Below are 13,605 nucleotides of genomic sequence, written 5' to 3'. Positions count from 1 at the left end.
AAAACTTAGGCTTAGCTCACCAATGAGCCAAGATAATAAAGCATCTTAATAGAACTGCTGCGCAAACTGTGCATGCACATGCACTTTTGGACTTTAGATGCAAAGGATAAAAACAATTGTATCAAGCAAGTTGGCTGCTGCTATGACAGCCTGCAGAAAAGATCTCATACCATTAAGAGTTACACATGCTGTGTCCTTGCATCTAGCAAGAACAAGGACATTAATACACACCACACACTAGAGTATCTAGTGATACTGATGGTGAGTTTCTGCAGCGTTAGGCAACACACAAGCATAAAAGTACTGTTTACATAAGACCGTAGTACCTACTACCAGTGAACGTAAGTGCAGATTTCTGTGCATTTTCAGTATAAGTAAGGCAAAATAAAAAGAAAACACACAGAATTCCTCTACTGCAAGCAAGGCATAGATTATTAATGGTGGCCAAAACCCACTTTTATTGTAAGTCCCCATAGAGCCTACGCTACTCCTCCTGTCTCATTCACAAAAGACTAGTCTTCCCAAGGGCCTCATGATATATTGCTTGTGCTCTGCAATTTTCTTATCATTCCCCCTCGCCTCCCCTTCCCCACAAAAAAGAAGGCATTCAAGACCAATTAATATTTTCACAGCAACAAAGACTATGAAAGCAGAAACTCTTCTCTAGAGAGGAACACAAGAAGGAAAAAGCTGCAAGGAACTCGAGTTCTTAGAAAAATGACTTCAGGTTTGTTTTATTTGCAGGCAGGGGAAGGACTGCTAAGAGAGTTTTGGCTTTGACAGCACCACTCCAGATAGGCACTTCACCCTGACAGACACTCAAACAGAGGATTTAGAAAGAATAAAATGCTGCCTGGATAAACCTCATTCCTCCACTCTGTCAGCTGTCAAAGAACAGCCTCACTGACAGTTCAATGACTTAATACTCCAGCAGCTCTTAACTTCCATTAAAGAGGAGGAGTTGGTGAATACTGGATGCAGTTGAAAACCTCAAATGCTGAAAATTTATTCTACTTTCCCTTGCCCTAGCAACCAAGCATCTGCTGAAGAGCAGATTTTATTTTCTCCTGTTCGCAAATAATGCCAAATTGGAACAGAAAGAGTAAGGAATAGTCCCTACAGCTACAGGCAGTACTAGAGATTACATGAGCATGCAGTGCACCTGTGCACGTATGAACATGTGTGCATGCATGGACACGCACACAAGTGGGGGAAGGAGGGAATGGTCACAAGTTGAACGTGCAATTTGAATGGCTGAATGAGGACAAGAAATGAAGACATTGATCACTTGCGCACTTCTAGCACAAATTGCAAGTATACTTGGAAATGGCCACGGCTCAACTGCTCTGTACAATGCTAAAATGCAAAATTTAAAGTCATTGTCACTAGGATTTAACCTTGTGACACAGCTATTTATTTCTGAAGACCAGGCTTCAGAGCAAGCTCTCTACACCCTGGCTTCATTCAGCACTTTTATGTTGGAGGAACTCTGCCTTTGTAACTGGACAGTACCACCAGTTTCTGATGACAAGAGGCTCTGAAAGGGTACAATTGAGAGGGTTTAAGCCCAGATACTTGCATCTGGTCAAAGCTGGGAACAAACACCAAGTACTACAGCTCTGCCAGTTCTCCTCTAGCTCACACATCTAGGTTCATTCATGCTTCCAACACAACCAATACTTCAGGAATTTTAGTAGGCGCAGATACCTTACCTACAGCATCCTGCAGCACCATCCTGAGTTTTACTTCTAAATTGAAGCTACTCTCTCCAAGATTAAACTAGGAGAGACAGAATGTGTAGGCTGATATATCTAGACCTATACCTAAAACGACAGGCTTTTTAGAAGTTTTCCTGGAGTTTAATTTTTAGTATTTCTCCCAAGTAACATAACTTCTCAGGATATTTGCATAAGGAGAGACCTCCAGAGCTTAAGAGTTCAGTTGGGATAATGCAAAGCAAAAACTGTATAATCTACAGCACGCAGATGAGACAGTGGGTCTCCAAGCCTATCTAGACCTATACCTAAAACGACAGGCTTTTTAGAAGTTTTCCTGGAGTTTAATTTTTAGTATTTCTCCCAAGTAACATAACTTCTCAGGATATTTGCATAAGGAGAGACCTCCAGAGCTTAAGAGTTCAGTTGGGATAATGCAAAGCAAAAACTGTATAATCTACAGCACGCAGATGAGACAGTGGGTCTCCAAGCCAGATTTGTCTTGGGAAAGGGGTGTAGGGATAGGGAAAGATACTGTTGGCCTGCTCTTGTAGGCCAGGTAGCCCAGATAAGCCTGTTGAATCTCTTACCTACAGCTTCTGTTCCTCATTCAGTCAACAAGTCTTAAATGAACAACTGTTAAATACAGCTGCTTCTAACCAGTCCCTCGCAAAAAAATGTAGACATTGATGGTACTAGAGCTGTAAGAAGGGAAAATCACTAAGAACAACTAGGGGATAAAGGAAGGAAAGAATAAAGAGATCATCAAGTTTCTGTTTAAGTAGATTTCTTCCCCCCACTGGTGAATTAAAAGAGCTTGCTGCAGAAATGCTGAAGTAACATATGGAAGCCATAACTTCAAGTGCTGTCCAAAAGGCTAAAAATCCACTCATCTCCAGGACTGAATGATGAAAAATGCACCACACTGAGTAGGATGTTAAATACTGCAGGAAAATCTATTTTAGTGGCCACTATGGTAATCAACACTGCTAGCATTCAGTTTGCCATGAGCCAGGTCTCTCTAACTCAGTCACACTACTCAACAGCTATGTGACATGGTCTTGTAAAATGGACTTGAGTGTTGAAGGAGCAGAATAAAGCCGTATAAAGTCATGTCCCATTCTAGATCCATGAGTAGGATGTGGTGTCTCTCTAGTGATTAAAGCAGCAAAACAAAAACATAACAACTTTGAAAGCTATTAGAGTTCATTATGAAGTTTCCATTATAAATAGTTTTTACGGTATATGACTCAAAAATCAGGGGAAGCATCTGATATCACTGTGTTCAGAGCTCAGAGAGAATGCCTGTTGCTGGATTAGAGCCCTGCTAATGGTACGAGGAAGGTGAAAGGGGACAACGTGACAACAGAAGCAGCTTCAGCCCCTGGAAAACAAGGCAGGCTTTTATTTCCCAATTGCAGACTGTTCAATGACACCAGAAAATGGAGTGCATGGGTGGGACATACAGCAAGAGATCCTAAAACCCTATAATGTACAGACCCAAAAGCCCACAGGATAGATCAGTATTTTTATATGTGAGACAGAGATACCCTACATACAGATGATAGATGCAATGAGAGAGAAACATGCGCAGAAGAGATTCTGCAAAGTCCTCTCCCTTTTCTGATGGGTCCAAGGGATGAGTGGTACATTACCCATGAAGTCTGAAAGCAGAATCACTCACCTAATGCTGTCACCACCACACTGACTGGTGCAGATGTCCTCTCCACCACCTTATGCCAGCTCCCGTTGTGTAGTGGTACCCAGACAGCTGCTTGGCAGAAGTAGTAGCCAGAGTCTTCCACATCCACATCACGCACCAACAGGCGATAGGAGTTCCTATCTATGTGGCTCAGGCTGATGAGAGTTGAATCACTGACAACAGAATCATGGTCCATGCTCAGCAAAACCTGAGCATCTGACAAGGTATCATCAGGTGATGCAGAAAAATACCACATCACCTCTGTTTGGAAAATACCACTCCTATCTGTTGTGATGTTGCACGTAAGATCCAGGGAGTCTCTTTCGGTCACAGACACATTGCTGGTTGAGATGACCACATCTAGAGCTTGGAAATGGAGACACAAAAATTCAAACAAAAAAAATTACTATTTTTTTTAAAGAGAGTCCACTGTAAGTTATCCAGGACTTCACATTCTATTGCAGAAGCTTCTGAAATAGCTCAGTAGCCCTACCTTCAAATGCCTGTTGGATATTGAGTTGCATAATGTGTACTTCCCTTGTAACAGATCATCAGTCAAGCAAGGGATGCATGATGAGGGCAAGGGAGAGGAAGGGAGGGAGAACAGGGTTTTTATAACTTCACAGCAACTGAAGGCTTTGTCCCAATCACAGACCACACATCACCTTCGCACAGCAGGAAAACATGTACAGGATTTTCCATTCTGACAGGAGGGTCAAGGTGTTTCGGGACTATCTCTCAGAATAGAAAATGTCCATGAAATCACTAGGAGTTACATTAGAACTCAACTTGGTTTCTGCTGAAATGGTTTTCAGCTCCGCTAACAGAACAGATTTAGATGAGAAGCAGCCACAGCCACATGTTGTAGTCCTGACTGACCCTCAGGTGTGCTGCAGAAACATGAAAAGGAAACAAACAGAAGGCAGCAATAACTCCTTATACTGCTGGCTCTTCCACTTACTGCCCTGACCAACACACACTGGGGACTTTAAAGCAATGCCAATAGCCACTTAAAACACATTTAACAAACTCCTCCACTGGCCAGTGAATATTTTTAATAGACATAGCACATATAGTCATAGCCAGCATTCAAATGGGACCTTCTGCATTCTGTAGGTTACCAGGCTAGCCACAGTTTTGTTAAAAGAAAGCCATGGGATGAAAGTGTCAAGACCAGAAGTAGAAAAGCTGGCCTTAGTTACTGGTGAGAGGTGAACCAGGGGTGCTGTACATGTTGTTTCTAAACCTCAGTGCAAATCATTCAACAAGTTACCTGGCCACCACAAGCCTTCGGTTGCTCATTCCCTCATTCTACATTGCCTAAAGATTAGATTTGGATCTCAGTGCAGCACCGTTCCCGTAGTGTGCAATGCAGCTGCTCTTAAAGTCTCAGCTGAGGCCAGCAGACAGAGCTGCTACAGCAGTAGCTTTTCTCAGCAGATCTACAACTAAGACCTCAAGCAAGAATAGAGATTCCTGCCTGAAACAGGCAGCTACGTCTTTGGTGCAGATTAGTGACTACTATGTAAAACCACGTTCTACTACATAATATATACACATCTGTAAAAGCTTTCTAGGATTATCATCAGGAATGAGAGACAATGCAAAAAGGCCAGAGCCAAACTGAGCAGCCACAACGATTGCAAACAAAACTAAGCAATACTCATCTCACTGCTCACCACCTGTGAGCACAGAGCAGTCACACTGAACAGAGGGCAGCAAGCCCCACCTGAGTGCTAAAGCAAAGTCCACTGTCTGATGAGTATCTGATGGGGACTTCCCTCACTGTCTTATCATGGGTAGCAGGAAAGCCTAATTAATATAACAGACTAATACCACAATAGAAAATAAGACTCATCTGCAAGGTTAAGAGCAGCATTTCTCCAAGGACTACTTCTGGCTTCATGAAATACTGACAGGCATTGAGAATCTGTCAGTATATGCCTACAAAGGGATTCTAAGAGAGTTTACCCATATGTATATATCTCGGTGCTCCTTTTTTGGTCACAGACATGTCTGAAGGCCTCAGAGTTCTATATCTGTTGTGCAAGGTACTATTAAAAAAAGACATACGAGAAAAGTCAGGCCCAAAGATGTCATGATTTTAGGAGATGAAAGTGATGGGCAAGTAGATAGAAGAGCAACAACAGAAAAAAAAAAAACCACACAAGTAACATATGTATGACTTTTTCCGTTAGATATGTTAATTCATCTTCTGGGGCTTTTTTTGGTTTGGATTGTTTGGGGTTTTTTTTTTTGTTTGTAGGTTGGTTTGTTTGGGTTTTTAAATTTTGTTTCTACAAATTCAACCCTGCAGTTTACAGCAAGTGAAAATGAGGGAAGTGCAGCAACCATGTATACCATTTACAACTCAAGTTCGTTTTAGCATGCAAGTGCAGAGGTTTCAGATGTCAGTATGAGATGCTCTTCCAGTCCTACTACAGGATGTGTGGGTAAAAATTTCCACAACATTTTGCTGGAGAATAACCTATCCCATTTAGTACAACTTTAAAAAAAGCCTTCATGCCCCTGACAAAGTGCCAGTGTTGCCAGTGACTGAGCTAAAAACAAAGGCAAAAAAACCCAACCCTAACCAAAACAAACAAAAACCACAAACAAACAAAACCACACACCCAAACCACATTAAAAAGACTGCACTACTACTGGTCCTGGCCATCACCTTGTTTTCAGCCACTGATTAAACCCCAACAGCATCCTGGCCTGTATCAGAAACAGCATGGTCAGCAGGACCAGGGCAGTGATCCTTCCCCTGTACTCAGCACTGGTGAGGTCACACCTTGAATTCTGTGTGCGGTTCTGGGCCCCTCACTACAAGAAGGACATTGAGGTGCTGGAGCGTGTCCAGAGAAGGGCAACAAAGGTGGCGAAGGGCCTGGAGCACAAGTCTGATGAGAAGTGGCTGAGGGAGCTGGGGTTGTTTAGTCTGGGGAAAAATGGGGTTAAGGGGAGATCTGATCGCCCTCTACAACTACTTGAAAGGAGGGTGTAGTGAGGTGGGGGTTGGTCTCTTCTCCCCAGTAACTAACGATAGGACAAGAGGAAACGGTCTCAAGTTGCACCAGGTTGGATATTAGGAAGAACTTCTTCACTGTAAAAGTCGTTAGGTGTTGGAACAGGCTCCCCAGGGAGGTGGTGGAGTCACCATCCCTGGAGGTGTTCAAAAAAGCGTTTAGATGTGGTGCTTCGAGACATGGCTTAGTGGGTTTAGCGGGCATGGTGGCATTGGGTAAATGCTTGGACTTGATGATCTTTGAGGTCTCTTCCAACCATGATGATTCTATGATTCTATAGTGATTAAAGGATTACAAAAATGAAGACACTTTTACTGTCTGAACACTTCTAAAATATCATCATAATCACATTTCTGAGGGACCATCTTCTCTCAATACATGGAAAAACAGGCAACAAGATGCGTCACCCCTGCTTCCCCTCCTCCAACTAGCAGTGGTAATGCTAATGTAATTAAGTGCTTAGTGCACCTACTCCTGAAATCTATATGGGCGGGGATATCCAGATATCCTCAGCACAGCACTATGTATATTTGTCTCCCTAGTCAAGCAGGCAATGATGTGTTTAACAAAACCATTACTGTCCTAGACCCCTGCCAACACAGTGGAGCAATCAGACCAGTGATCTCAGCGTCAGTGGTAAAAATCACTGGATAATTTGTCCTGTTAAATTATCACTGCCTTCCTCCTTTCTCCTGATCTTTCCATGCTATTTTAATAAACAACATACAGAAAAGGTTCACATCCATCACTGAATCACAAGCCACTTTTACAAGGCAAGTGCAGCTGTTTAATGCTATGGGGCAACCCTACATTAACAAGAGAACAGAGGGAAGGGCTGGGGTACTCAGGGGTTAAATACAATGTTTTTTAAGAAATATAAGACCCAGAAGCAATCTGAAGTGAACTAAGGATGAGATAAAAATCTAGGTCTAGGCATCTAAGAGGATCCAGTCAATCTTTCCATGCCATCATCCCCCTTCTCCCCAAAGTAAAAGCTAGAAAAATTATGCCAAGCATTTTCTATTGACTCAGACGTAAAACAAGCCAGCTATCCAAACAGCACTCTAGGTTCTCCTGGAATGCATCCTCATTTAGTTCAGCTTACCCAATTTCTGCTCTCAAAGTATCACAGTCTGGACACAGCAGCACCATAGCTACGAGCTGTGACCCCAGTCCATCAGTAACACTCACCAGTCCGTTGGATTGCCACACTTGCTATCTCCACGCTCTTCTCCTGGATCTTCTGCCATGAGCTATCTGCCCCTCTCACCCACTCGCTCACAAGACACCTGTAGGTACCACCATCCTCAGATGAGGCCTGGGATACAGATAACCGATATGTGTCATTCATTCCTGTGTCCAAGCGGATATCTCCATTACGGTAGCGCTCTTCGTAGCCAGGACCCGGCTGGAATTTGCCCTCATGAGTCAAAGATAGGATGTCCCGCCAAGTCGATCCACTTTTGATCTGCCAAGTCACATGCAGGTGAGTGTGCTCCGGTGAGGTGGTAACTGCCGAGCAGCGCAACTTGAAGGAGTCACCCTCAGACAGCCTGAGAGACATTGAGGAACGTGCTTTTGAACCACTCACCGATAAGCCATCGGAAATCACTATTTTAAAAAAAGAGACCAAAAGACACAAGTATCATAAAACGGAAGCAATAAGAGAACACCCACACTGACCTGTTCAAATATGAGGCAGCAAAACTACCACAGAGCAACACCTGGCCAATCATTCCTTTCTCCACACATAATTATATTCCCAGAACAAGGAAATTCAGCTGAAAATCCATTAAAGGAAGTACTCCACTTTAAACAAGCCAAGACAAGCATTCAAATTCATTTATCCATCCCCTCACTTTAGTTTCTCATCCAAACATCATTCCGACTATTCGATCTCGAACCATCTTGATTTTCCTGGGAGTAAAAGATAAGACACTTGAAAGAAAATAGTCTCCCAAGTTATTACTGAAGAACCCTAAATGAGAGAGCAAAGCTAGGGCATGACTGCAGTATAGACATGCTAAAGGGGAAAAGGACGATTACCTCTTTCATATAGAAAGATCCCTAAATGACACTATAAATAAGAGAGAGAAGACAGGCTGTGCTTTTTTACCTGGTTAGCCTCTCTACCCAGAGGCTTAGGGACATAAAATATTTGCAGACATCTTCAGAAAACCCACTGCTTAGTTTTCCCATTTTTATTTACATATTTACTGAACAGAAAAAAGGAAAGTGGTGTTTTTAGTAAACAGCCTCTCTTTGCTTCTTCAGCTCATTTGCCTTTGCTATCATACTGCCCAATTTTCGATTCTGGCTTTAGGAGAATTAAACAGGAACAGGGAGAAGGGAAAAAAAACCACAATGCTCATAAGCAACAGAAATTCAACATTCTTAAGGGTACATCTATGATCAATATCAAAAACAAATTTAGAGCACACCTCACTCTTCAGAAATACCTTTCACTTGGACCTCTGCATCATAATTTCCCTGAACGGTGGCATCAGTGCTGGGCGTGGAGCATTTGTATCTCCCTTGGTCAGTTGGTTGGATGTTTCTAATCACAAGTTCCACAGCATCGTTGCTGCTCCGTCTCAGTTTGATATCCCCGTGGCCCACACGTTTTTTGTACTCCTCAGAGGTGAATGTAGAATCCCAGGTACTCACTATCCGCATGAAGTCAGTCTCCCGGGAGAACTCCCAGTCAAAGTTCTGTTCACTGGGTCCATCGTAGTCACTAACGCTGCAAGGAATCGCCACCTCCGTGCCCACGACTCGAATAAGAGGACCTTTGGGCACCCTTACAACACGCCCTCTGCAGAAAGCTAGGCAGGAAAATAAAGAGAGAGAACACACACAGTTAAAGGACTTAGCAGGACAGTCTTCAACCAAAAAACCCATATGAAATAGAATAAGGTTGGGCACCCTATTCTGCAGAAAGCTAGAACTAGTAAGAGCAATATTTCCCCATTAACATTTAATCTTACTGGAGCAGGATCCCCTAAAACACACCATTTTTAGTGTGGGCAATCTTTGTTTCATCGCTTATTTAGTAACACACTAAGCAAAAAAAATACTGAGGGAGAGAAAATTGTAAGGAGGGGGGAAAAAAAAGGAGAGAACTAGCTAGAGATCCAATGGTTTCTCTACTACAAGCCAAGTGCTATGTAAGACACTTAAACAATATTAATAAGTGGTTTTCATTACTATAGTGAGGGCATAATCTAATCAGGCATTTTTATAAGACTTCTGCTGACATCAGTAGAGGGTTCAAAGTAGGAAACTAACTCTTCCTTAGCTTGAAGGCCATAAAAATGGTAAGTCGACATTCTCCAAAAATGAGCATAGTCACTTCTGCCCTGAAGGGTCATGGCTTCTCTAATACAGGTGAGCTTTCTTGCCTTCCTAATTGATTTAAAAGGAAGAACTGATTTCAACAGACACCATTTGCTTGAACAGATTTCTGCAGCCACACCTCTTTCTAGCACACATTTCCTCTTTGGTGGAAGTCCCAGAACATGGGAGCATGAACAGAGCAGGCTTCCTCCAGAGCAGAGGAACAGACAGTGTTCAGTCGTGTTTTCTGGGATCATCTCACTAGGACAGAACAACAGCAGCAGTTCTCTGCAGAAGGCTGGCAAAGTAGTATGTTATGCTCCAGGCAAAAGTGTGAACCACTTAAACTAGCCAGAGGACCTGGCAAAGATGCAGAAAGAGACTTTTCTGGTTGATTTGGCTCTGTGGCCCAAAGAATAACCTCAGCAGCTGCACATGGATTTTGGCAGGTTCTTACTTCCCAAAAGAGCAAACTGCTTTGATTCATAGTTCCAACCAGAGAAATCTTTTCAGAAAGAGAAGAGTACTACCTAAACGCAGTCTCCAAACATGAACAGCCTACTGCACCCCACCAGCTCCATATCCATAGCAAAAGATTTTCACAACCAGGTAGAACAGGAGAAGCCAGAACACGGAAGGACAGATCTTGCTAAAACCAAGTAGATGGCTATAACAAGATCAAAAGCAATTGGACCAAAAGGTTGATCTGAGATACTACAGAGGCAAAGCCAAATTTCAAGAAACAAACCCCCAACACACAAAATCCAGCAACCCACAACTGCTCTAATTCACCAGCTACATTGGTAAAGCCAATGTCACCAGCTAGTGACATGAACACCAGTACACTTGCTGAGCTTTCCCCTCCTATCACTCTGTGTATCTTCTTGGCGTAGATTAAGACCCCACTCACTGGCTTAGAACCATCACACCAGGAGGTATTCAGGTCCGGGCAAAGAAGTTAGTCCCATGGACAAAAACCACCCACTGGGGAACCTGTTATAAAGTGCAGCTTGTCCCTTCCACAGCAGCATGGAGAAGGGTGTGTTAGAGAATCAAGATTTCTGTGGGCATTTAAAAATTACACAAGCAGCTGTACATACTGAGCATAACTACAAAAGAAAAAGCATATTTTTATCCCCAGTTACAGTTCAGCAAACAGTTGAACCAAGGACTGACACCGTCTTTACCTCCCCCATTCCTAACTCCCAGTGTGCTCTTTGCTTTGCAGGCTGTTCACGTGTACGGGCTCAGTCATAATAGTTCCATTTCCTCATTGCCATGACCTTCTGTATTCAACATTAGTGCTTCATTAAACTTATTTGTAATGAGGACTGAGGTTAATCTCTTACCCGTTATATCTGCCCCAGAAGACCGTTATTATGTACCTGATCAAGTGATTGACTAGTCCTAATAAGGAAGTTGGACTTCTCTGCACCATTCACAGGAAAATTGGGAGAGAAAAAAAACTCCACTGCCTATGTATTGTTCCACAATCACATGTCTTTAAGGATATCTCTCTAAACATAAGCACCATATAGTAAAATCATTGATACAGAAAAATAACCAACAAAAAAATAAAGCAAGCTGCAGGGCTTCAATATATTTTCTCACCAGGTCTTAAGGTGTAGCCCCATTCAATCCTTCAACTTATCCTCTTACAGAAAGCAGCAACAGCAGCAGGTAAGCTTTAAAGCACTGCCTGACAGCCAAACCAGCTTCCAGCAGACCACTGTGAGAAGTCATCTCAGGATCCTGACTGAGGGCACTCCTCAAATGCTGACATCTCTCTAGAAAATGCTCTCCTGTGACACTAAAACAAGCAGACAACACTGTTCTGCACGTGTCTTCCACTGTAGACCCACAGACTGTGCACTGCACTAATCCAATCTAGAGGTGACAAAGGCACGACTAATGCGGCAAGGGCTGCATGTTTGTGTTTGAGATTAGCACCGACAGCTCAGTTTCTCTTCTTCCAAGGTCACTAAAGACCCTTTGACACTTAACGAAGGTAGGGGGTGATTAGCACCTTCATAAGAGAAGGCAGACCAGAGGGAAAGATAGGGGCAACAGGGACTCCTCAGCGGATCTCTTTGGAGTCCATAGCCTATTGCTGTAAAGCAATGACTGTTCCCCTTCTCACGGCACGGCGCCACAAACAATTCCAGTTTAACACAAAGTTGGAAGGAGGGCAGTGGAACAGGCTGCATGAGAGAAGAGGAACAGCACCTGTAACAGTTATAATTTTATACTTTACAAACAATAACATTTGTTACTACTAAGATAAATTAGGATTCTCCTAAGGCAGGAGCACACAGAGACAGCACCACAACAGAAGAGAATCAGAACTTACTGCAGAGCATCTGCTGTGTCTTGCCCACAAGTGAGGAGCAGCATGCACAGGGCAGATGCTCGAAGGGTGAGCTGCATTTCTAGGTGACCCAGGAGGCTCAGGATCAAGCAAGCTGTGAATTTGGGGTTCTGCCTTTTGTCCTGTAGCAGTCAACCACAAGAGTATCCCTAGCTACTAAATAAGGTGTTATGTTCTTTGCTGTGCATCAGGGATTAACATTTCACACAACTGTAGCAGAAGGCACAGAGCTACAGACACTGATCCTGGCAAGAGGTGAGCTCCATATTACTCTGGCAGATAAACAAGGAGCTTTTACAAATATCTTATTCTTCCAGAGCCCTGTGTCACTTGCATACACCCCCTCCATCATTCTCAGAGCAATCAAAGTTCAGCTTTCATGATATAAGAGCTTCAAACTCCGTAAATTCATTGGAAACATTTATTTTTCATGACACCTAATATATTTCACTGTTAATATAAGGTGACATGTTCTTAATGAATTCACTTGAATCCCATTTAACTGTAGAAACAGATGGAGCAGGACAGAACAGCGTATACACTAGTGACAGAAAACAACAGAACTTTGACAATTCAGTATTTTTCAGTATCACCGAGACCACCAAAGATGTATATTTAGTAGGAACTCAATAAACATCTCTGTATCATAAATTGCAGTGCTAGACATCTAACTGGCCCGAGCACAAGATTAATTGCCTAAATACAAAACTTTATTTTTACAGCATTACCAGACCACCAGATGAAATTGCAAGGAACTGTTTTCCAAAACAAAAGGTAATGGAGCCCCTGTAAGGAGGCCAGCACACAAACACAAGGGATGGGACTTGTTCCTTGGGTTCATCAGACAGCTGATAGGACTACCAGGCAATATGTGCTTTTGCAGGGCTGGGCCAGGAACACCCAAGAAGTAGGGCAACCACAGAGCCTTCATGATTGTTTGTCAAGCACTTGGTTAGAGGATTCTCCCAAAGGAATGCATGAAATACTCCAGCAGGAACATGGGTAAAGTGTGAATAATAAACTGGGGCCTGCCATATTAATAATACAGAGGCAAGATAGCCCAGACTAGTGTTTGTTCCCCATCAATGGTCTATGAAGTAATTAAATTAATTTGTTCCATCACCTAGATGCACCATCTCATTGCTGTCGTTAAACAAAATCCTTTCAAAGAGGAGAACAAGGAAAGCAGATGACTGAATAGATAGGTTGTGAAGTCAATCCAGGCACATTAAATAGCAACCCGTCATTTCTAGGATAACCAAGAAAACAAGGCACCAAAATTGTGCAGGATCTACAGAATACATGGTCCGTTTAAACTCTCAACAAGCTACACAACTCCTCAAGGAAAGGGCTGGTGAGGATTTCCTCCTGCGTTAGGGACGTTGCTATAGATGAGGAAAGCCTTCTAAGAGCTTCATCTTCACAAAGGTTTTGCATCTACATATCATTTAT

General features: G+C 42.8%; 1 protein-coding gene across 1 annotated transcript in view; it reads right to left on the bottom strand.

Moving 5' to 3' along the window:
• The window catches only part of PTGFRN (prostaglandin F2 receptor inhibitor), a 38,024-nt gene extending 28,674 nt beyond the window's left edge, over positions 1 to 9,350 (bottom strand). The window contains exons 1-3 of the mRNA XM_009695497.1: positions 8,909 to 9,350; positions 7,641 to 8,060; positions 3,400 to 3,783 (exon numbers count right to left, since the gene is read on the bottom strand). Of these exons, the coding sequence (XP_009693799.1) occupies positions 3,400 to 3,783; positions 7,641 to 8,060; positions 8,909 to 9,350 (1,246 nt within the window). The remainder of the gene's footprint in view (positions 1 to 3,399; positions 3,784 to 7,640; positions 8,061 to 8,908) is intronic.
• Between the last annotated feature and the right edge of the window lie 4,255 nt (positions 9,351 to 13,605).

The sequence above is a fragment of the Cariama cristata genome, unplaced genomic scaffold (assembly GCF_000690535.1).
Source record: "Cariama cristata isolate BGI_N322 unplaced genomic scaffold, ASM69053v1 scaffold3102, whole genome shotgun sequence".
Lineage (NCBI taxonomy): Eukaryota > Metazoa > Chordata > Aves > Cariamiformes > Cariamidae > Cariama > Cariama cristata.
Note: the sequence above shows the minus strand (reverse complement) of the source record. Positions and strands in the feature narration are given on the sequence as shown.